Consider the following 22,359-nt stretch of genomic DNA (forward strand, 5'->3'; position numbering starts at 1 on the left):
ACGGAACCAACCCCGGCGCTCACCCAGCGCAGAAAGAAATTCTCGCCTGGCGGCGGCTCTTTTATAGAGCCAGAGTGTGGGCGGGGCCACGGGGACTGCCACCAATCAAAGGCGCCGGCGCGCGCACACCAACCAATGAGAACAAAGTAAAGGAAAAGGGGCGGTAATCTAAACGGTATTAGAATATGGGCGGGACTCTCGCAAGCGCAGCCAATCAGAGCCCGGCCCGCGCGCTCAGGGGCCAATGATATCTGCGGGGAGGGGCAAAGGGGTGAGGGGCTCTGCGACCGGAAGTGCGGCCGAACCGGAAGTGGCGGCCGGCGCGATGGGGATCGGCGGCAAAATCAACCGGCCCCGAACGGTGACCGGGGGCTCCGGGGGGCTCCGGGGCGGCCCAGGAGGGGCCCGGCGGGAGGGAGAGCGCGGGGTTGGCGGAAATCCCGGTCCCCACGCGGCTCCCGGTAACCGGTACCGGGGGCGGGATCTCCGGTAACCCCCGGTTCCGCCCCGCAGGAGCTGCGCAAGAAGCTCTTCAAGCGGCGGCGGGAGCGGGCGCGGGGGCGGCGGCAGAAGCGGCGGTGAGCGCCCCTCCCCCCCCCCCCCCCCCCCCCGCGCCCGGTGTCCCCCCGGTGTCCCCCCGGTGACCGAGGCGGGTCCCGGGGCTCTCTCCGCTCCAGGTCGGTGTCGGTCGCGGCGGTGTCGGCCCCGCTGTGGGGGAAGCGGCAGCGGAAGGAGCTGAAGCGGCTGCGGTGGGCGGCGCGCGGGGGTGAGCGGGGGAGGGGACACCGGGGGCGGCACCGGGGGTGGCACCGGAGCTCTGAGCCCGCCCGGTGTCCCCAGCGCTGAAGGCGGCGGCGACCGAGGGGAAGAGGCCGCGGGAGGAGGCGCCGAGCGGCGACGTGGAGATGGCGGAGGCGGCAGCGGAGTGACCCCAGCGCCACCAGTGCCCCGTGCTGCCATCGCCGGGGCCCCCTCGCTGTCCCCGGTGTCCGCGCCAGGGCCGCCGGATTGTCCCCGGTGTCCCCAGTTTGCACCGGTGGCCCCAGTCCCCAGTCCCGTCCCAGTGTCCTCAGTCCCAGTGTCCCCATTCCCAGTCCCAGTGTCCCAGTCCCGTCCCAGTGTCCCCAATAAACGCGTTCTCTCCTCTCTGTCCCCGCGTCTGTCCTGGGGTGGGGGAGGGGAGGGGACACCTTTCACGGTGACACCGCAGGGAGGGGCGGAACCACCGCGCGCGGCCGCAGGGGCGGGGGGGGTGACGTTTGCGGGCGGCGCTCCCGGCGCATGCGCAGCCGCCCGGCCCGGCCCGGCGCCGCCGCCGCCGCCGCCATGTCGGCGCTGTGCGACCCCCCCGGCGCCGCCAGCCCCCCCCGGCCCCCGCTCAGGTACCGCGGGAGCGGGGAGGGGACACCCCGGGGTGGGGAGGGGAGAGCCCCGGGACCCCCGGGGCTGGGGGAGAGGCGGTCCCGGGAGCCGAGCCCTGACCCCCCCCCCCCCTTAGCGACCCCCGGAACCGGGCCCGGCTCCCCCCTCAGCGACCCCCGGCCCGCCCCGGTTCCGCTTTCGGGACCCCCGGGCCCCCATCCCCGGTTGGAGCCCCCCCGGCCGGTGCGGGACCCCCGCCTCCCTCAGCCCTGGGGGGCGGCCCTGGGGGTCGTCCCCGCCCCTTTTTAACCAATTTAAACCCTTTTAAACCCCTTTTAACTTCCCTTAAACCCTTTTTGAAGCCTTTTGAACCATTTAAAATCGATTTTAACCCCCCTTAAACTCTTTGAAACCCATTTTAACTCCCTTTAAACCCTTTTAAAACCCCTTTTTTTACCCCATTTTACCGCATTTTACCCCCTTTAACCCCATTTTACCCCTCATTATCCCATTTCACCCCCATTTTAACCCCATTTTACCCCTCATTATCCCATTTCACCCCCATTTTAACCCCATTTTACCCCTCATTATCCCATTTCACCCCCATTTTAACCCCATTTTACCCCTCATTATCCCATTTTACCCCCATCTTACCCCTCATTATCCCATTTTACCCCCATTTTACCCCCATTTTACCCCTCATTATCCCATTTTACCCCCATTTTACCCCCATTTTACCCCTCATTATCCCATTGTACCCCCATTTTACCCCCATTTTACCCCTCATTATCCCATTGTACCCCCATTTTACCCCCACTTTAACCCCGTCCCTCCCTCCCCGCAGCGCGCAGGAGCTCTCGCAGGAGGTGAAGGCGTTCCTGAGCGGGCTGGACCCGGCGCAGGGCACGCCGCTGTCGCCGGCGGCGCACGCCCGCTGCGCGCTGCGCCTGCTGCGCTGCCTGCCCCCGGCGCGCCACGCCGCGCTGCAGCACCTGCGCGGCCTCTTCGACGAGCAGGTGTGCGCCCACCTGCTGCAGCGCGAGGCGCCCGCCGCCGCCGCCGCCGCCGCCAAGGCCTCGCCGGGCGCCGAGGCGCTGCAGGAGGCGCGGCGCGCGCTGGCCGAGCTGGTGGCCGCCAACCCGCGGGCCTGGGCGCCCGGCGTGGCCGCCTGGGCCAGCGAGCTGATGGGGCAGCTGAGCAGCAAGTACGCCGGGCGGCCCGGGGTGCCGCCGGCCGCCAGCCTCAACGAGCTGCTGCAGCTGTGGATGGCGTGCCCGGCCACGCGGGCGCTGCTGGACATCTACAGCCAGTGCCTGGCCGCCATGGCGGGCAGCTGCCCCGACGCCTGCGTGGACGCGCTGCTGGACACGTCGGTGCAGCACTCGCCGCACTTCGACTGGGTGGTGGCGCACGTGGGCTCCTCCTTCCCCGGCACCATCATCAGCCGCGTGCTCTCCTGCGGCCTCAAGGACTTCTGCGCCCACGGCGGCGGCGCCGGCGGCGAGGCGGCGGGCGCCGACAAGCGGGCGCCCAAGATCGCCTCGGTGGTCGGCATCCTGGGCCACCTGGCGTCGCGGCACGCCGGCAGCATCAAGCAGGAGCTGCTGCGCATGTTCCACGAGAGCCTGGGCTCGCCCCGCGAGCACCACAAGGCCACGGTGCCCTTCCTGCTGCAGCTGGCGCTGATGTCGCCGGCGCTGCTGGCCACCGTGTCGGCCGAGCTGGTGGACTCGCTGAAGCCGCCGGTGCTGAACCAGCTGCACCAGCACTTCTCGGCGCTGCCCCGCGACGAGCTGGAGGGCGTGGTGGGCGTGGTGGTGCACCTGCTGTGCCACACCTCGGCCGGCGCGCTGCGGACGCTGCGCTTCCTGCTGGCCACGGCCGCGCCCGCCTCGGTCATCGCCGCGCCGGGGCCGGCGCTGCACGAGGGCGTCCGCGAGGCCTGCGAGCGCCTGCTGCAGCTGCTGCTGCTGCACCTGCAGAAGCTGGTGCACGGCCGCGGCTCCGCCGGCCCGGCCGACTGCCCGGCGCGCCCGGTGCCCTTCCTGGAGGCGCTGCGGCCGCACGTGCGCGAGCTGTGCCAGGACGCGCTGCGGCTGGAGCGGCGCCGCCGCCTGTGGCAGCACCAGCTGCTGGCGCTGCTGGCGGTGCACTCGGCGCCGCACGGCGCGGCCGAGGCGCTCTTCTTCCTGCTGGCGCTGGCCCGCACGCCCGAGGAGCTGGCGCTGGCGCCGCAGCTGCACGCGGGGCTGCGCGCCGTGCTGCCCGACCCGCTGCCCGCCGCCGTGGCCGCGGCCGTGGCGCAGATCCACGCCGGCCGCCTGCCCGAGCCGCAGCTGGCGCAGCTCCTGCGCAACCTGGCGCTGCTGCTGCAGCCCCGCGACGCCGACGGCGAGCCGGGCGAGCCGGCGCTGGGCGCGGCGCTGGCGCGGCACCTGCCCGACCTGGCGCAGCTGCTGCTGCACCCGCGGGCCGAGGTGGCTGAGGCGGCGTGCCGGCTGCTGGCCGCCTGCCCGCTGCCCCGGGCGCTGCCGCCGGCGCACCTGCTGCCGGCCGTGCGCGCCGCCGTGCGCCGCTTCTTCGCCGGGCTGCGGCTGGGCGACGCGGCCGCGCTGGCCCCCGGCGTGCGGCTGCTGGCCCGGCTCAGCGCCGTCAGCCCCGCGGCCGCCAAGGCCGTGCTGGCGCAGCTGGTGGAGGGCGCGCTGGGCGGCCGCGACGCCGAGCTCTTCGGCGGCGGCGCGGCCGAGCCGGACGGGCGCGAGGCCGCGCCGCCGCCGCCCGCCAACGCCGCCGCGGCGTCGCTGCTGGACGACAACCGGCGCTTCACCGCCGGCCCCAACGCCGCCGGCGGCGTCTGGTCCGTGTTCCACGCCGGCGTCATCGGCCGCGGGCCCAAGCCGGCGGGCGGCGGCGGGCGGCGCGGCGCCGAGGAGCTGAGCCGCAACACGCAGACCTTCCTGAGCCTGGTGCTGCGCTGCTGCCGCGGCTCCGGCCCCGCCGTGGGCGCCGAGGCCGCCAAGGCGGTGGCGGCGGCGCTGGTGGAGGCCGTGTGCCCCGAGGCGGCCGGCGCCGAGCTGGCCTGGCCGCCCGAGGAGCTGGCCCGCGCCACGGTGGAGCGGGACCTGCGCATCCTGCGGCGCTTCCGGCAGCACCCGCTGCTCTTCCCGCTGCTGCGCCTGGTGGCCGGCGGCCGCCCGGCCCTGTGCTACTGCTCCGTGCTGCTGCGCGGGCTGCTGGCCGGGCTGGTGGCCCACTGGGACGCGTGCCGGGCCGGCAGCACGGCGGCCTCGCCCTGGCACCTGCGGGCGTCGTGCGCGCTGGTGGCGCTGCTGGCCGAGGGCTCGCTGCTGCCGCCCGTGCTGGGCAACATGCACGAGCTGTTCCCCGAGCTGGCGCCCTTCGAGGTGCACCTGCTGCTGCTCAGCGTCTGGGGCTACCTGCGCGACAACAGCCCCCTGCCCCAGAAGTTCACCTTCCAGCCCGAGCTCGGCGTCTTCCGCCGCGACTTCGGCCGCGACGGCGACCTGGGCAAGCACCTGGCCGTGCTGCACAGCGTGCTGCACCGCAACATCCACCGCCTGGGGCTGCTGGCCGCGCGCTTCTACCCCTGAGGGGACCCCCCGAGAGGGGGTTTGGGGGGGGGGTCGGGGCCGGGGGAGCCCCCCCCGGGGGCGGAGGGGGGGTTCTGGGGGCGCGGGAGGCGCCGGGAGTTGGGGTTTGTAATAAAAAGAGAAGGAACGGAGAGAAGGGTGTGGAGTGTGGGGGGGGGGGGGGTCTCGGGAGGGTTTGGGGGTGTCCAAAGGAGGTTTTGGGGGGGTTCCCATGGGTGTTTGGGGGGGGAGGCTTAAGGAGTTTGGGGGGTCCTGGGGGTTTTGGGGGGGTCCCAGAGGTCTTTTGGGCCTCCCGAGGGTCTTTTGGAGGGGGTGTTGGGAGGGTCTGGGGGTGTTCAGAGAGGGTTTGAGGGATCCTGGGGGTATTTGGGGGGGGTCTCGGGAGGGTTTGGGGGTGTCCAAAGGGGGTTTTGGGGTTCCCATGGGTGTTTGGGGGGGCTTAAAGACTTTGGGGGGGATGGTCCTGGGCGTGTCCAGGAGGTCCTTGGGGGTTTTGGGGGGTCCCAGGGGTCTTTTGGGCCTCCCGAGGGTCTTTTGGAGGGGGTCTCAGGAGGGTGTGGGGGTGTCCAAGATGTTTTTGAGGGTGTCCAGAGGGGGTTTTGGGGGGTCCTGGGTGCCCCTGGGGGTGTTTTGGGGGGTCTCGGGAGGGTCTGGGGGTGTCCAGAGAGGGTTTGAGGGATCCTGGGGGTATCTGGGGGGGGGTCTCAGGGAGGGTTTGGGGGTGTCCAGGGGGTTCTGGGCATGGTGGGGGGGTGTTTAGAGGGGGCTCAAGGGGTTTGGGGGGGTCCTGGGGGTCTCAGGAGGGTCTGGGGATGTCTCGGGGGTGTTTTGGGGGGTCTTGGGAGGGTCTGGGGGTGTCCAAAGGGGGTTTGGGGGGGGGGTCGCGGGGTATTTCGGAGGGTCCCGAGGGTGTTTTGGGGGGTCTCGGCAGGGTCTGGGGGTGTCCAGGGGGTTCTCGGGTGTCTGGGGATGGTGGGGGGGTGTTTAGAGGGGATTTGGGGGGGTCTTGGGGAGTCCCGGGGCCCGCCTCATCCCTGGCCCTGTCAATCACGCGCCTGTCCCCGCCCACGGGTCCAATCTGACCAATCACCGCTCTTTCTCGGGCCGTAGCCCCGCCCATTCTCCCCAGCGCCACGCTCGGCTTGGTGGGCGGGGCTTCGCGCACTGGCGGCCAATCAGCGCCGCGCTCGGCGGCGGCAGGGCGTCACTTCCGGCGGAAGCGGCGGCGGCCCCGAGGATGTTTTACCACGTGAGTGGCACCGGGGGGTCACGTGCGGCACCGGGCGGTCACGTGTCAGGCCGGGGGGGGGTCCCGGGGGTGTCCCCGCCCCCCCGGGGGGGTCCCGGTGGCTCCCGGTGACCCCCGGTGCCCCCCCAGATCTCCCTGGAGCACGAGATCCTCCTGCACCCCCGGTACTTCGGGCCCAACCTGCTCAACACCGTCAAACAGAAGCTCTTCACCGAGGTGGAGGGGACCTGCACCGGGAAGTGAGCGCGGGGCACCGGGGGGGAACCGGGGGGGAGCCGGGGGGGAGCGGGACGGCCCGAAAATCCCACAAACAGACCCGGAAATCCCGAAAAAATAAACCCCAAATTAAATCAATTCCAGGTACGGGTTTGTGATCGCCGTGATCCCCATCGATAACATCGGCGCGGGGTGACACAAACCCCAGTTAATCACTAATAAATCAATAATTAATTATAAATTAATTAATTCAGATATGGATTTGTCATTGCTGTCACCACCATCGATAACATCGGCGCGGGGGTGACACAAACCCCAGTTAATCACTAATTAATAATCAATTAATCAATTCCAGGTACGGGTTTGTGATCGCTGTCACCACCATCGATAACATCGGCGCCGGGGTGATCCAGCCCGGCCGCGGGTTCGTTCTCTACCCCGTGCGCTACAAGGCCATCGTGTTCCGGCCCTTCAAGGGCGAGGTGGTGGACGCCGTGGTCACCCAGGTGAACAAGGTGTGGTCACTGGGGGGTCTGGGGTCACCTGGGGGGGTCTGGGGTCACCCAGGTGAACAAGGTGTGGTCACTGGGGGGTCTGGGGTCACCCAGGGGGGTCTGGGGTCACCCAGGTGAACAAGGTGACAATTCCGGGGTCACCCTTTCTGTCCTTTCCTGCCCCTTCTCATCTCTTTCTGTCCCCTTTCGTCTCTTTCTTGTCCTTTTTTCTCCCCTTTTTGTCCCATTTTTATCGCTTTTGTGTTCAATGTTGTCCCTTTTTATTTATTTTTATCCATTTTGTCCCACTTTTCTCCCTTTTTGTCCCTTTTTGTCCCTTTTTATTCATTTTTACCCCATTTTGTCCCACTTTTCCCCATTTTTGTCCCTTTTTATTCATTTTTACCCCATTTTGTCCCACTTTTCTCCATTTTTGTCCCTTTTTGTCCCACTTCTGCCCCTATTTGTTTTTTCCTGTCCCTTTTTATCTCTTTTTGTCCATTTTTGTCCCATTTTTGTCCCATTTTTGTCCCATTTTTATCCCTTTCCTGCCCCATTTTTGTCCCTTTTTGTCCCTTTTTGTGCCTTTTTGCCCCATTTCTGCCCCTTCTTGCCCCGTGTCCCCAGGTCGGGCTCTTCACCGAGATCGGGCCGATGTCCTGCTTCATCTCCCGCCACGTGAGGGGACCCCAAAAACGGCCCCGGGGGAGGGGGGCCCCGAAAACGGCACCCAAAAATGGCACTGGGGGGGAGGGGACACCCCAAAATGGCACTGGGGGGGAGGGGACACCCCAAAATGTCACTGCATGGGAACCCCAAAATCCCCCCTTGGGGCTCTCCCTGACCCCTCAAACCCCCCCACCCCGAATTCCCCCCCCCCAAATTTCCCTCGGGGACCCCAAAATCTGCCCCCAAATCCCTTTGGGGGACCCCAAATCTGCCCCTGGGGACTCCCTGACCCCCCCCCTGTCCCCCCCAGTCCATCCCCTCCGAGATGGAATTCGACCCCAACTCCAACCCCCCCTGCTACAAAACCGTGGACGAGGTGAGGGGGGGCCGGGGGGGATTTTGGGGGGTCCTGGGGGGATTCTGGGGGGATTTTGGGGGTCCCCGGAGGGTCCTCGGTGGACTTTGGGGGTCCTGGGGGGATTTTGGGGGATTCTGGGGGGACTTTGGGGGTCCTGAGGGCAGCTCTGGGGGGTTTTGGGGGAGATTTTGGGGGGCTCTGGGGGGATTTGGGGGTCCCGGGGGGTTTTGGGGGAGATTTTGGGGGGCTCTGGGGGGGGTTTTGGGGAGATTTTGGGGGGAGTTTGGGGGTTTTGGGGGAGATTTTGGGGGGCTCTGGTGGGATTTGGGGGTCCTGGGGGGGTTCTGGGGGGATTTGGGGGAGATTTTGGGGGGTTCTGGAGGGTTTGGGGGTCCCGGGGGGGGGCTCTGTGGGTCCTGGGGGGGTTTGGGGGAGATTTTGGGGGGCTCTGGGGGGAGTTTGGGGGGTCCCCAATGCCCCCTGCCCCCCCAGGACATCGTGATCCAGCAGGACGACGAGATCCGGCTGAAGATCGTGGGGACGAGGGTGGACAAGAACGACATCGTGAGGGGGGGGGACCCCAAATTCTGGGGTGCTGGGACGGGGGGGGGGATCCCAAAACTGGGGGGGAAATCCTGAAAATCTGGGGGGAAATCCCGAAATTTAGGTGGGGAATCCCCAAAATTGTGTGTGGGGGGGGGAAATCCTGAAAATCTGGGGGGAAATCCCAAAATTTGGGGGGAAATCCCAAAATTTGGGGGGAATCCTGAAATTCTGGTGGGGATCCTGAAACCTGGGAGGAAAATCCCAAATCTGGGGGGAATCCTGGTGCTTGGGGGGAAATTCTGGGATTTTGGGAGGGGGGGGGAAATTCCCAAATTTGGGGCGGAATTCCCAAATTTGGGGGGTCCCAGCTCCAGGTGGGGGGGTCCGGGTGAGCCCCTCCCCCTGACCCTCCCCCCTCCCTCCCCCCACAGTTTGCCATCGGCTCCTTGATGGACGATTACCTGGGTGAGTTTGGGGGGTCCCGGGGGGATTTTGGGGGGTCCCAGGGGGGTTTTGGGGGTCCCGGGGGGGGTTTGGGGGTCCCGGGGGGATTTTGGGGGTCCCAGGGGCGTTTTACGGGTCCCAGGGGGATTTTGGGGCCGGGGGGTCCCTCATCCTTCCCTTTCCCCCACCCAGGCCTCGTCAGCTGAGCCCCGGGAGCAGCCGGGACCCCTTCCCAATTGCGGCCCCCCCCAAAATTTGGGGGTCCCTCCCCCCTCCCCAATTTTTGGGGGGTTCTGGTGGCTGGGCCCCCCCCCCCGGAGCTGGGGGGGCTCTGCCTTCCCTCGCCTCAATGCCAATAAAAGATTTCTCCCCCCATTTTCCGCCTGTTTCTCTTCTTTTGGGGGGCTCCGGGAATTTTGGGGGGGGTCTTTACCTCGGAGCGGGCCCCACCCCGCCATCGCCGGTTTAAGGCGGCATCGCCCCTTTAATTCAACCCCCCCGTTTCCACGACAACCGTCCCGTTCCGCGCTTTACGGTGCCGCGCGCCACTGCCGTGCTGTTCTTCCCCCCCCCCCACCACACACACACCCCCTTCCGCGCTTTACGGCCGCGGCCCGGCCTTCTCTCCGCGCTCTCCAAGATGGCGGTGTCCGGGGTGAGTGCGGCCGCCGCCGCCATCCGCCGCCATCCTCCTTCCCCCGCCGCCCCGCCGCCTCCCCGCCGCCACCGGGGGAGCCGCGGGGCGCCGGGGATGCGGCTGGGCCGGCTCCGGAGCCGCGGGGAGGCTGCGGGGGGCGCGGATGGCGGCGGGAAGGGAGCGGGGAGGGGGGGGAGGCCTGAGGGGAGCCGGGCGGTAGGGCCGGGGTGGGGGGGGGGGGCTGTGTCCCACCCTCGGGGACACTCGGGGACACTCGGGACACTTCGTGTGACACCCCTGGGGACACTCGGGGACCCCCCCGCCCCAATTTCCCCCCAAATCCCGCCTGGGGACCCCAAAACCCGGCGGGTTCAGGGCCCCGATTGAGTCCCCCGAGCGGGGCCCTTTGTCACCCCCCCGCGGCCCCGGGGACATTTGGGGACACTTTGGGGACATTTGGGGACCCCCTGAGCCCCATTTCCCCAAAGCCCGAGGCCCGGGGGGGGTCCGGGGTTTGGGGTTCGGCTCCCGGGGCGCTTTTGGGGTCGCCCCTTTGCGGGACCCCCGGTGCCACCCCCGGGTCCCAAATCCTGGGGGCATCTTGGGGACATTTAAGGGACATTTTGGGGACATTAAAGGGACATTTTGGGGACACTTTAAGGGACAGTCTGGGGACGTTTTTGGAGACACTTTAGGGACATTTTAGGGACATTTTGGGGACAATTTAGGGATATTTTGGACACACTTTGGGGACTCCTTAGGGACACTTTAAGGGACGTTTTGGGGACTCTGTGGAGACACTTTGGGGACACTTTAGGGATGTTTTGGGGACACTTTAAGGGACCTTTTGGGGACACTTTGTGGACATTTTGGAGATTTTTTGGGGACATTTAAGGGACGTTTGGGGGACCCTGTGGGGACACTTTAAGGGACATTTTGGGGACACTTCAGGGACCCTGTGGGGACAATTTGGGGACACTTTAAGGGACACTTTGGGGCCCTGTGGGGACACTTCGGGGATGCTTTGGGACCCTGTGGGGACATTTTGGGGACAATTTGGGGACACTTTAAGGGACACTCTGGGGATGTTTTGGGGACACTTTAAGGGACACTCTGGGGACACTTCGGGGATGCTTTGGGGACCCTGTGGGGACAATTTGGGGACCCTGTGGGGACACTTTAAGGGACGTTTTGGGGATACTCTGGGGATGTTCTGGGGCCGCACTGGGGACACTTTAAGGGACACTCTGGGGATGTTTTGGGGACCCTTTGGGGCTGCTCTGGGGACACTTTAAGGGGACAATTTGGGACCCTGTGGGGACGTTTTGGGGACAATTTGGGGACCCTGTGGGGATGTTCTGGGGCTGCTCTGGGGACACTTGAAGGGACACTCTGGGGATGTTTTGGGGACACTTGAAGGGACACTCTGGGGACGTTTTGGGGCTGCTCTGGGGACCTTTTGGGGACACTCTGGGGACACTTTAAGGGACACTCTGGGGACCTTTTGGGGCCGCTCTGGGGACAATTTGGGGACCCTCTGGGGCTGCTCTGGGGACACTGTGGGGACACTCTGGGGACGTTTTGGGGACCCTGTGGGGACACTTCGGGGACGTTCTGGGGACACTTTAAGGGACACTCTGGGGACGTTCTGGGGACACTTGAAGGGAAACTCTGGGGATGTTTTGGGGACCCTTTGGGGCCACTCTGGGGACACTCTGGGGACACTCTGGGGACGTTTTGGGGACACTCTGGGGACCCTGTGGGGACACTCTGGGGACATTTTGGGGACACTCTGGGGACACTTGAAGGGACACTCTGGGGACAATTTGGGGACACTCTGAGGCCGCTCTGGGGACACTTTAAGGGACACTCTGGGGACCCTGTGGGGACACTCTGGGGACGTTTTGGGGACACTCTGGGGACACTTTAAGGGACACTCTGGGGATGTTTTGGGGACACTCTGGGGATGTTTTGGGGACACTCTGGGGACGTTTTGGGGACACTCTGAGGACCCTCTGGGACACCGGTGGCGCGGCTGTCCCCAGACCCTGTACACGTACCCCGAGAACTGGCGCGCCTTCAAGGCGCTGATCGCGGCGCAGTACTCGGGCGCGCGGCTCCGCGTGCTCTCGGCGCCGCCGCACTTCCACTTCGGCCACACCAACCGCAGCCCGCAGTTCCTGCAGAAGTTCCCGCTGGGCAAGGTGGGTCCCGCCCCGAAAACCCCCAAAAAAATACCAAAAACAGGAAAAAATACCAAAAAAACCAAAAAAAATCGTAAAAATCCTAAAAAAAAAAAACCAAAAAAACCTCAAAATGTGGGGGTTTGGGTTTTGGGAGGTTCAGACCCCGCAGTTCCTGCAGAAGTTCCCGCTGGGCAAGGTGGGTCCCGCCCCGAAAACCCCCAAAAAATCCCAAAAAAAAACCAAAAAACCCCAAAAAAAACCCAAAAAACCAAAAAAAACCCACCAAAAACCCAAAAAAAAAACCAAAAAGAAACCCAAAAACCCCAAAAGAAACCCCAAAAGAAACCCAAAAACCCCAAAACAAACCCAGAAACCCCAAAAGAAACACCAAAAAAACCCAAAAACCCCAAAACAAACCCAGAAACCCCAAAAGAAACACCAAAAAAATCAAAAATCCCAAAAGAAACCCAAAAGCCTCAAACGAAACCTAAAAGAAACGCCAAAAATACTCAAAAATCCTAAGAAAATCCCAAAAGAAACCCCAAAATCCTAAAAAAACCACCAAAATGCTAAAAAAAACCCCAAAATGTGGGGGTTCGGGGTTTGGGAGGTTCAGACCCCGCAGTTCCTGCAGAAGTTCCCTCTGGGCAAGGTGGGTCCCGCCCCGAAAACCCCCAAAAAATCCCAAAAGAAACCCAAAAACCCCAAAAGAAACCAAAAAGAAACCCCAAAAAATACTCAAAAATCCCAAAAAAAATTCTCAAAATCCTAAGAAAACCCAAAAAAAAATCTCAAAAATCCCAAAGGAATCCCAAAAGAAACCCAGAAACCCCAAAAGAAATCAAAAATCCCCAAAATGTCTCGGGGCATTTGGGGTCTGGGGGGTTTTGGGGGATTTGGCATGCGGGGTGGGAACTCGACGGTTTTGGGGGGGCACTTTGGGATTTTGGGGGGATTTGGGATTTTTGGGGTGGGAACTGGAGTTTTTTTGGGGGGATTTTGAGGTGGGGATTTGGGGTTTTTGGGTCAGAACTGGGGGGTTTGGGGGGATTTTTGCGGTTTTTTGCAAGGTTTTATGGGGTTGTGGTTTTGTTTGTTTGTTTCTTGGGGGGGGTTTTGGTGTTTTTGGGTGGTTTTGGGGTTTTTTTTTGTGGTTATTTGGTTTTTTGGGGTTTTTTTTGGGGGGTTGAGGTTTCTTGGGGTTTTTTTTGTTTTGGGGTTATTTTTGGGTTTAACGGGGTTGTTTTGGGTTTTTTGGGATTTTTTTGTTGTTTTGGGGTTATTTGGGGGGTTTTGTGTGGGTTTTTTGGGTTATTTTGGGGGTTTTTGTGTGTTTTTTGGGGTTATTTTGGGGTTTTTGGTGTCATTTTGGGTTTTTTTGTGTGGTTTTGGGGTTATTTTGGGTTTTTTTGTGTGGTTTTGGGCTTGTATTGGGGTTATTTTGGGGTTTTTGGGGTTTTTTGGGTTTTTTTTGGGGTTTTTTGTGTGGTTTTGGGGTTGTTTTGGGTTATTTTGGGGTTATTTTGGGTTTTCTGTGTGGTTTCGGGGTTATTTTGGGGTTATTTTGGGGTTTTTTGGGTTTTTTGGGTTTTTTGTGTGGTTTTGGGGTTATTTTGGGGTTTTTTGGGGTATTTTGGGTTTTTTTGGGTTATTTTGGGTTTTTTGTGTGGTTTTGGGGTTGTTTTGGGTTATTTTGGGGTTATTTTGGGTTTTCTGTGTGGTTTCGGGGTTATTTTGGGGTTTTTTTTTTTTGGGTTTTTTGGGTTTTTTGTGTGGTTTTGGGGTTGTTTTGGGTTATTTTGGGGTTATTTTGGGTTTTCTGTGTGGTTTCGGGGTTATTTTGGGGTTTTTTGGGTTATTTTGGGTTTTTTGTGTGGTTTTGGGGTTGTTTTGGGTTATTTTGGGGTTATTTTGGGTTTTCTGTGTGGTTTCGGGGTTATTTTGGGGTTTTTTTGGGTTATTTTGGGTTTTTTTGTGGGTTTTGGGGTGGTTTTGGGGTTATTTTGGGGTTTTTGTGTGGTTTTTGGGGTTTTTTTCTCACCCCACGCTCCCCTGCAGGTCCCGGCCTTCGAAGGCGACGACGGCTTCTGCGTCTTCGAGAGCAACGCCATCGCCTACTACGGTGGGCAGTGAGCCTGATTGGCCTTAATTAGCTTAATTGGCCGCTTCTGCTGCTCCTCGGGCTTATTGGTTAATTAATTAATCGATCGATTGATTGGTTGATTGATTGAGTAACCCTTTCCTGGAGCTCAGAGTCAATCACTGATGGCTCGTTAGTGATCCCTCTTTGCTCATTAACGCCTCCTCTTGGCCTTTAATGAGTCCCTCCCCTAATTAATTATTCTCCTGACTAATTAATTGCTCTCCTGGCTAATGAGTTAACCCCTTGTTGCCCAGTGAGCGTGGAGGGGGCAGCACCAACTTCATCACTTTGTTCCCCATTGATGATCCCCCATTATCACCTCCTCCTGGATTTTAACGAGTCCCTCCCCTAATTAACCATTCCCCTGGCCAATTAACGAGCCCGGTGGGTGATGAGTTAACCCTTGTGTCCCCAGTGAGCACGGAGGAGCTGCGGGGCAGCACGCCCGAGGCCGCGGCCGCCGTGCTGCAGTGGGTGAACTTCGCCGACAGCGACGTCGTCCCCCCGGCCAGCACCTGGGTGTTCCCCACGCTGGGCATCCTGCACTACAACAAACAGGTCTGGGGATTCTGGGGAATATTTAGGAATTTTTGGGTTTTTTTGGGAATTTTTGAGGGATTTTTTGGGAATTTTTGGGGGATTTTTTGGGAATTTTGGGGGTTTTTCTTGATTTTTTTTAAATCGTTTTTTGGGTGTTCCCCACGTTGGGCATCCTGCACTACAACAAACAGGTCTGGGGATTCTGGGGAACTTTTGGGAATTTTTGGGTTTTTTTGGGAATTTTTGGGGGTTTTTTTGGGAATTTTTGGGGTTTTTCTTGATTTTTTTTTAAATCGTTTTTTGGGTGTTCCCCACGTTGGGCATCCTGCACTAGAGGAAACAGGTTTGGGGAATTTTGGGATTTTTTTTTTTTGGGGAATTTTTTGAGGATTTTTTTTGGCTTTTTCTTGATTTTTTAAAATATCTTGGGTTTCTCTCCCCAGTTTAAAATATCTTGGGTTCCCCTCCCCAATTTTGGGTTCCCCTCCCCAATTTCAGGGTTCCCCTGCCCAGTTTTTGAATTTCCCTCCCCAGTTTTGGGTTTCCCTTCCCAGTTCTGGGTCCCCCTCCCCAGTTTCGGTGCCCCCCCCCCAACGTCTGCCCCCTCCCCCTTTGTGCCCCCAGGCCACCGAGGTGGCCAAGGAGGAGGTCCGGCGGGTCCTGGGGGTCCTGGACGGGCACCTGAGGACCAGAACGTTCCTGGTGGGGGAGAGGGTGAGCCTGGCCGACATCAGCCTGGTGTGCGCCCTGCTCTGGCTCTACAAGCAGGTACTGCCTCACCTGGGGGGGTTTGGGTCATTTTGGGGGGATTTGGGTCATTTTGGGGGGATTTGGGGCCATTTTGGGGGGATTCGGGGGGGTTTGGGTCATTTTGGGGGCATTCAGGGGGGTTCAGGGAGGCTCAGCCTGGTGTGCGCCCTGCTCTGGCTCTACAAGCAGGTACTGCCTCACCTGGGGGGGTTTGGGTCATTTTGGGGGGATTTGGGGGGATTCAGGAGGATTTGGGTCATTTTGGGAGGATTTGGGACCATTTTGGGGGGATTCAGGGGGATTTGGGTCATTTTGGGGGGATTTGGGTCATTTTGGGGGGATTCGGGGGGATTTGGGTCATTTTGGGGGGATTTGGCGCCATTTTGGCTGTCCCAGGTGCTGGACCCCGCTTTCTGCAGCCCCTTTGGGATCCCAGGTGTATTTAGGGTGTATCTCAGGTGTATCTCAGGTGTATCTCAGGTGTTTCAGGTGTATTTAGGGTGTATTTCAGGTGTCTCAGGTGTATCTCAGGTGTATTTCACATGTCTCAGGTGTATTTCAGGTGTATCTCAGGTGTGTCTCAGGTGTATTTCAGGTGTATCTCAGGTGTTTCAGGTGTGTCTCAGGTGTATTTCAGGTGTTTCAGGTCTATCTCAGGTGTCTCAGGTGTATCTCAGGTGTATCTCAGGTGTATCTCAGGTGTATCTCAGGTGTCTCAGGTGTATCTCAGGTGTATCTCAGGTGTTTCAGGTGTATCTCAGGTGTCAGGTGTGTCTCAGGTGTATCTCAGGTGTATTTCAGGTGTCTCAGGTGTGTCTCAGGTGTCTCAGGTGTATCTCAGGTGTATCTCAGGTGTCTCAGGTGTATCTCAGGTGTATTTCACATGTCTCAGGTGTATTTCAGGTGTATCTCAGGTGTGTCTCAGGTGTATTTCAGGTGTATCTCAGGTGTTTCAGGTGTATCTCAGGTGTATCTCAGGTGTCTCAGGTGTATTTCAGGTGTTTCAGGTGTATCTCAGGTGTCTCAGGTGTATCTCAGGTGTATCTCAGGTGTATTTCAGGTGTCTCAGGTGTATCTCAGGTGTCTCAGGTGTATCTCAGGTGTGTCTCAGGTGTATCTCAGGTGTATCTCAGGTGTATCTCAGGTGTATCTCAGGTGTATCTCAGGTGTGGTTTTTGTCCCCCCAGGTGCTGGACCCCGCGTTCCGCGGCCCCTTCGGGAACGTCACCCGCTGGTTCCTCACCTGCCTGAACCAGCCCCAGTTCAAGGCCGTGCTGGGGGAGGTGCAGCTGTGCCAGAGGATGGCCCAGTTTGACGGTGGGGACACCTGGGGGGGTGGGACACACCTGGGGGGGTGGGACACACCTGGGGACACACCTGGGGGGGTGGGACACACCTGGGGGGGTGGGACACACCTGGGGACACACCTGGGGGAGTGGGACACACCTGGGGACACACCTGGGGGGGTGGGACACACCTGGGGGGGGGGGACACACCTGGGGACACACCTGGGGGGGTGGGACACACCTGGGGACACACCTGGGGAGGTGGGGACACACCTGGGGACACACCTGGAGTTTTTTGAGGTCAAAAAAGGGGCAGAAAAAGCGAATTTTAGAATAATTCAAAAGGATTTTTTCCAGGTAAACAAAAAAAAAAAAAAAAAAAGGCAGAAAAAGCGAATTTTGGGGCAATTTAGAAAGAATTTTTTTTGAGATGAAAAAGGGGCAGAAAAAGTGGATTTTGGGGTAATTTAAAAGGGTTTTTTGAGGTAAAAATTGAATTTTAAGAAAGTTTAAAACAGTTTTTTTGGGGTAAAAAGAGCAGAAAAAGTGGGTTTTAGGATAGTTTAAAAGGGATTATTTGAGATAAAAAGGGGCAGAAAAGGCAAATTTTTGCATAATTTGAAAGGGTTTTTTTGACATAACAAAAACATGGAAAATGCGAATTTTTGGGCAGTTTTTGAGTAAAAAAACTCGATTTTTTTTTTTTTTTCAATTAACCTGTTTTTTTTTTTTAATTTTTTTTGGGGGATCAGCCAAGAAGTTTGCGGAGAGCCAGGCCCGGAAGGAGAAGGAGCCCCCCAAGAAGGAGAAGGAGCCCCCCAAGAAGGAGAAGCCCCCCAAGAGGGAGGAGAAGCGGCCGGAGCCCGACGAGGACCTGGACGAGTGCGAGCAGGTCCTGGCAGCCGAGCCCAAGGCCAAGGACCCCTTCGCCCACCTGCCCAAGAGGTGGGGACACACCTGGGGGCACCTGGGGGGCACCTGGGACACACCTGGAACACCTGGGACACACCTGGGACACCTGGGGGGCACCTGGGACACCTGGGACACACCTGGGGACACCTGGGACACACCTGGGGGGTACCTGGGACACACCTGGGACACACCTGGGACACACCTGGGGGGCACCTGGGACACACCTGGAACACCTGGGGGACACCTGGGACACACCTGGGGACACCTGGGACACACCTGGGGGGTACCTGGGACACACCTGGAACACCTGGGACACACCTGGCACACACCTGAGACACCTGGGGGGCACCTGGGGACACCTGGGACACACCTGAGACACCTGGGGGCACCTGGGGGGGCACCTGGGACACATGGGGGGCACCTGGGGACACCTGGGACACACCTGGGGGGCCGCTGGAAGAGGTTTGGGGGCACCTGGAACACCTGAGGGACACCTGGGGGACACCTGGGGGGGTTTGGAGTCACTTTGAGGGGTTTGGGGTCACTGGGGGGTTCAAGGTCACTCTGGGGTCACTCTAAGGGGTTTTGGGGTCACTCTGAGTGGTTTGGGGTCACTCTGGGGGGTTCAGGGTCACCCTGAGGGTTTGGGGTCACCCTGGGGGTTTTGGGGTCACCCTGACTGTCCCCCCTGTCCCAGCCCGTTCATCCTGGACGAGTTCAAGCGCAAATACTCCAACGAGGACACGCTGGGGGTGGCCCTGCCGCACTTCTGGGAGCACTTTGACCGCGAGGGCTGGTCCCTGTGGTACTGCCAGTACCGCTACCCCGAGGAGCTGAGCCAGACCTTCATGAGCTGCAACCTCATCACGGGTGGGTCCTGGGCCTCACCATCCCCGTCTTCACCCTCGTCCTCGTCCTCGTCTTCATCCTCATCCTCTTCTTCATCCTCGTCCTCATCCTCTTCTTCATCCTCGTCTTCATCCTCATCCTCTTCTTCATCCTCGTCCTCTTCTTCATCCTCGTCCTCTTCTTCATCCTCTTCTTCATCCTCATCCTCTTCTTCATCCTCGTCCTCGTCCTCTTCTTCATCCTCGTCTTCATCCTCTTCTTCATCCTCATCCTCGTCCTCTTCTTCATCCTCTTCTTCATCCTCGTCTTCATCCTCTTCATCCTCTTCTTCACCCTCGTCCTCGTCCTCTTCTTTATCCTCGTCTTCATCCTCATCTTCATCCTCATCCTCGTCTTCATCCTCTTCTTCATCCTCATCCTCTTCTTCATCCTCGTCCTCGTCCTCTTCTTCATCCTCGTCTTCATCCTCTTCTTCATCCTCGTCTTCATCCTCATCTTCATCCTCATCCTCGTCTTCATCCTCTTCTTCATCCTCATCCTCTTCTTCATCCTCTTCTTCATCCTCGTCCTCTTCTTCATTTTCATCCTCATCTTTATTCTCTTCTTCATCTTCATTCTCATCCCTGTCCCTGTCCTTGCCCTTGTCCTTCCCCACCCCAAGGAGCTCCCCCAGACCTTCATCCTCCTCCTCCTCCTCCCTGCCCTTCTTCCCTCCCTTCCCTTTCCCTGCTGTTTCCTTTTTCCTGTGTTTTGCTCTTTTTTCCTTGAGTTGTTTCCTCTCCATTTTCCGTTCCCTTTTTCCTCTCCCTTTTCCCTTTTTTCTCTCTTTGCTCTCAATTTCCCTCTCCCTTCCACCTCTCTCCTGTTTCTTCTCCCTTTTCCATCCATTTTTCCTGTTTTTCCCATTTTTCCCTTTCCTGGGGACATCCCAGCACCTGCATAAATCCCTTTCCTCTCCTTTTCTCTCCTTTCCTCTCCTTTTTTCTCCTTTTCTCTTCTTTTCTCTCACTTTTCTCTCCTTTTCTCTCACTTTTCTCTCCTTTTCTCTCTTTTTCTCTTCTTTTCTCTTTTCTCTCACTTTTCTCACTTTTCTCTCACTTTCCTCTCCTTTTTTCTCCTTTTCTCTCACTTTTCTCTCACTTTTCTCTCCTTTTCTCTCTTTTTTTCTTTTCTCTTTTCTCTCACTTTTCTCTCCTTTTCTCTCACTTTTCCCACTTTTCTCTCACTCTCCTCTCACTTTTCCCCGTTTTTTCCCCCAGGGATGTTCCAGCGCCTGGACAAGCTCCGGAAGAACGCCTTCGCCTCCGTGGTGCTCTTTGGGAAGGACCACGACAGCAGCATCTCGGGGGTCTGGGTGCTGCGGGGGCAGGAGCTGGCCTTCACGGTGAGCAAATCCCAAAAAATCCCAAAATGGCCCCAAAAAAATCCCAAAAAATCCATGGGGTGGCGTTTAGGGGGAGAAAACCCCAAAAATTCCCATTAAAATACCCCAAAATCCTTGGGAATTCTGTATTTCCATGGGGTTTTTGCTCAGATTTTTTTGCGGTTTTCACAGGAAACCCGGGATTTTTGTCCCTAATTCCCATTTTCCCTGTTTTTTCCCCCCGTTTTCCCAGCTGTGCCCGGACTGGCAGGTGGATTACGAGTCCTACACCTGGCGCAAGCTGGACCCCGACAGCGCCGAGTGCCGGACGCTGGTGACGGAATATTTCATGTGGGAGGGCGAGTTCCAGCACGTGGGCAAGCCCTTCAACCAGGGCAAGATCTTCAAGTGAATTCGGGCTGAAATCCCGGGATTTTGGGGCTGAAATCCCAGGGTTTGGGGCCCTGCAACCAGGGCAAGATCTTCAAGTGAATTCGGGCTGAAATCCCGGGATTTTGGGGCTGAAATCCCAGGGTTTGGGGCCCTGCAACCAGGGCAAGATCTTCAAGTGAAATTGGGCTGAAATCCCGGGATTTTGGGGCTGAAATCCTGGGATTTTGGGGCTGAAATCCCAGGGTTTGGGGCCCTTCAACCAGGGCAAGATCTTCAAGTGAATTTGGGTTCAAACCCCGGGATTTTGGGCTCAAATCCCAAGATTTCGGGGCCCTTCAACCACTTCAAGGTCTTCAAGTGAATTTGGGCTCTAATCCTGGGATTTTGGGGCCCTTCAAGATCTTCAAGTGAAATTTGGGCTCAAATCCCAGGATTTTGGGCTCAAATCCCAGGATTTCGGGGCCCTTCAGGCACAGCAAGATCTCCAAGTGACCCCCTGGAATTTTGGGCTGAAACCCCGGGATTTCGGGGCCGTGCGGGAGCTGCGCCTCTCCAGCCCCGATCCAATAAAAAATCTGGGACAGGACGAGACTTCGGAGTGGTTTGGGGTTTTTTTGGGGGGGTTGGGGTGGATTTGGGGCGTTTTGGGCCATTCCAGAGGGTCCCAAAGGGCTCCAGAGGATCCCGGGCTGGTCCAGAATCCTGATTTTTCCATAAAATCCCTCAAAACCTTCACTCAGAAGGAGAACTGGGAGCGCTCCCGGAATTCTGGGGGAATCCCGAGGAATTCGGGGCAGGAATTCCGGAATTTTGTGGGAATCCCCCCCGAATCCCCTCCCCCCACATTTGGGGGGGTGGGCTGAGATTTGATTCGGGGCCTGGGGGAGGGGCCAATCCCAGTATAAACCAGTAACCGCCACCAAAACCAGTTTGGCCCCCCCCATTTCCTTCCTGGGCTTCCCCTCCCCCCCCCCCCCCCGTGACAGCGCCAGATGTGGCCCCGCCCCTCCCCCACCCCCGCGGCCACATCTGGATCCAGTTTGGTCCCACTCCGGGCCCAGTTTAGCCCCAGTTTGGTTCCAGTTTAATCCCAGTTTAATCCCAGTTCAGCCCCAGTTTAGCCCCAGTTCAGCCCCAGTTTAGCCCCAGTTCAGCCCCAGTTCAGCCCCCGTTTAATCCCAGTTCAGTCCCAGTTTAGCCCCAGTTCAGTCCCAGTTCAGTCCCAGTTTAGTCCCAGTTCAGTCCCAGTTCAGCCCCAGTTTAGCCCCAGTTCAGTCCCAGTTTAGCCCCAGTTCAGTCCCAGTTCAGCCCCAGTTCAGCCCCAGTTCAGCCCCAGTTTAGCCCCAGTTTAGCCCCCGTTCAGTCCCAGTTTCTCCCAGTTTCCGCCTTTCCGCGGCCGCGCCCTCCTGAGTCACCCCCGGGCGGTGCCAGCGCCCCCCTCCCCCCCCGACATTGTCCCCAAACCCCCCGGGTGTCCCCAGAGTCCCCTCCCCCCCCCGTGTCCCCCCCGGGCCCCTCGGCCGCGCCCCCCGGAGCGGGGGGGACACGAGGGGACACCTGGCCCAGGTGTGGCAGGGAATCCCGCGGGCGCTGCCACGCCCCGGTGCCACCAGGTGTCCCCAGGTGCCACCGGCTGCCACCGCGGTGCCACCACCGGGCGGGGCCGGGCCACGCCCGAGTGCCACCCCCCCCCCCCCCCAGCGCCACCAAAGTGCCACCAGGTGTCCCAGGGCGAGCTGGCACCGCCCAGGTGCCACCAGCCGCTGTCCCCTCCTGTCCCCGTGCCCGTCCCGCGGGAATTCCGGGGGTGCCCCCCCCGCTGCCCCCCCCACACCCCCCTGCCACCCCCCCGTTGTCGCCCACGTGTCCCCTGGCGCGGCCCCCCCCGCCCGCGGTGGCCCCGGGCCAGCGCGGAATCCCAAACATCCCAAAATCCCAAACATCCCCCCCACCCGCGCGGGGGGGCCGCGCCCGCCCTCCCCTCCCCCTCCCGCCGCCCCGGGGGGGTCCCCTCGTGTCCCCAACCCCCCCCCCCCGGGCGGTGCCACCCCCCCCCCCCGCGTCCCTTTCCAGCGGTGCCGCCACATCTGGAGGGGACAGCGGATCCCCCCCGCCCCCCCCCCCATCCGCCCTTTTTTTGGGGGGGGGGGGGGTCAGCCCCGCCCCGCCCCCACCCCAGCCCCGCGGGGACCCCCGGGCCGGGTGGGGGTCGCGGGTGTCCCCCGGTGTCCCCCCCGCCCCCGGCGTGGCGCGGGGCCCGGAGAGGGGCGGGGGGGGGGCGGGGGGGATGAGGCAGCGCTCGGGAATGCGCCGGGATTTGGCACCGGAGGCTCCGGGACCGCCCGGGAGCG

At 60.3% G+C, this 22,359-nt stretch overlaps 4 protein-coding genes across 10 annotated transcripts; all 4 read left to right on the top strand.

Annotated features, from left to right (window-relative positions):
* The first annotated feature begins 243 nt into the window (after window positions 1-243).
* Window positions 244-1,150, top strand: C32H11orf98 (chromosome 32 C11orf98 homolog). The gene is made up of 4 exons (XM_053968096.1): window positions 244-361; window positions 514-578; window positions 678-766; window positions 841-1,150. The coding sequence occupies exons 1-4, from the start codon at window positions 245-247 to the stop codon at window positions 927-929; spliced, it is 360 nt and encodes a 119-aa protein (XP_053824071.1). The 5' UTR covers window position 244; the 3' UTR covers window positions 930-1,150.
* A 160-nt stretch (window positions 1,151-1,310) lies between these two features.
* Window positions 1,311-5,057, top strand: INTS5 (integrator complex subunit 5). Its single transcript, XM_053968056.1, has 2 exons — window positions 1,311-1,382; window positions 2,207-5,057. The coding sequence occupies exons 1-2, from the start codon at window positions 1,327-1,329 to the stop codon at window positions 4,971-4,973; spliced, it is 2,823 nt and encodes a 940-aa protein (XP_053824031.1). The 5' UTR covers window positions 1,311-1,326; the 3' UTR covers window positions 4,974-5,057.
* A 970-nt stretch (window positions 5,058-6,027) lies between these two features.
* Window positions 6,028-9,324, top strand: POLR2G (RNA polymerase II subunit G). 7 transcript variants are annotated; one of them, XM_053968095.1, is made up of 8 exons: window positions 6,028-6,222; window positions 6,352-6,461; window positions 6,794-6,953; window positions 7,560-7,610; window positions 7,912-7,977; window positions 8,452-8,523; window positions 8,937-8,970; window positions 9,142-9,324. In XM_053968095.1, exons 1-8 carry the CDS (start codon window positions 6,211-6,213, stop codon window positions 9,153-9,155), a joined length of 519 nt encoding a protein of 172 aa, XP_053824070.1. In that variant the 5' UTR covers window positions 6,028-6,210; the 3' UTR covers window positions 9,156-9,324. The 7 variants fall into 7 exon arrangements, with proteins under 7 accessions (XP_053824070.1, XP_053824065.1, XP_053824066.1 ...); XM_053968090.1 differs by having other exon boundaries at window positions 6,190-6,222; window positions 8,467-8,523; XM_053968091.1 differs by having other exon boundaries at window positions 6,190-6,222; window positions 8,470-8,523.
* A 206-nt stretch (window positions 9,325-9,530) lies between these two features.
* Window positions 9,531-20,599, top strand: EEF1G (eukaryotic translation elongation factor 1 gamma). Its single transcript, XM_053968072.1, has 10 exons — window positions 9,531-9,604; window positions 11,632-11,790; window positions 13,831-13,894; window positions 14,331-14,473; window positions 15,080-15,223; window positions 16,393-16,522; window positions 17,244-17,436; window positions 18,101-18,273; window positions 19,512-19,636; window positions 19,869-20,599. Exons 1-10 carry the CDS (start codon window positions 9,590-9,592, stop codon window positions 20,025-20,027), a joined length of 1,305 nt encoding a protein of 434 aa, XP_053824047.1. The 5' UTR covers window positions 9,531-9,589; the 3' UTR covers window positions 20,028-20,599.
* Window positions 20,600-22,359: the final 1,760 nt, after the last annotated feature.

Source organism: Vidua chalybeata, chromosome 32 (genome assembly GCF_026979565.1).
Source record: "Vidua chalybeata isolate OUT-0048 chromosome 32, bVidCha1 merged haplotype, whole genome shotgun sequence".
Lineage (NCBI taxonomy): Eukaryota > Metazoa > Chordata > Aves > Passeriformes > Viduidae > Vidua > Vidua chalybeata.

Excerpts from the sequence above, each read along its gene's own strand:
- C32H11orf98 (XM_053968096.1), top strand. The coding sequence starts at position 245 with ATGATATCTGCGGGGAGGGGCAAAGGGGTGAGGGGCTCTGCGACCGGA. Across the intron at positions 579-677 it reads GGGCGGCGGCAGAAGCGGCG|GTCGGTGTCGGTCGCGGCGG; the intron begins GTGAGCGCCCCT and ends TCTCCGCTCCAG. Across the intron at positions 767-840 it reads GCGGTGGGCGGCGCGCGGGG|CGCTGAAGGCGGCGGCGACC; the intron begins GTGAGCGGGGGA and ends CGGTGTCCCCAG.
- INTS5 (XM_053968056.1), top strand. The coding sequence starts at position 1,327 with ATGTCGGCGCTGTGCGACCCCCCCGGCGCCGCCAGCCCCCCCCGGCCC. Across the intron at positions 1,383-2,206 it reads CCCCCCCGGCCCCCGCTCAG|CGCGCAGGAGCTCTCGCAGG; the intron begins GTACCGCGGGAG and ends CCCTCCCCGCAG.
- POLR2G (XM_053968095.1), top strand. Across the intron at positions 6,954-7,559 it reads TGGTCACCCAGGTGAACAAG|GTCGGGCTCTTCACCGAGAT; the intron begins GTGTGGTCACTG and ends CCGTGTCCCCAG. Across the intron at positions 8,524-8,936 it reads GGGTGGACAAGAACGACATC|TTTGCCATCGGCTCCTTGAT; the intron begins GTGAGGGGGGGG and ends CTCCCCCCACAG.
- EEF1G (XM_053968072.1), top strand. Across the intron at positions 13,895-14,330 it reads CAACGCCATCGCCTACTACG|TGAGCACGGAGGAGCTGCGG; the intron begins GTGGGCAGTGAG and ends TTGTGTCCCCAG. Across the intron at positions 14,474-15,079 it reads TCCTGCACTACAACAAACAG|GCCACCGAGGTGGCCAAGGA; the intron begins GTCTGGGGATTC and ends TTGTGCCCCCAG.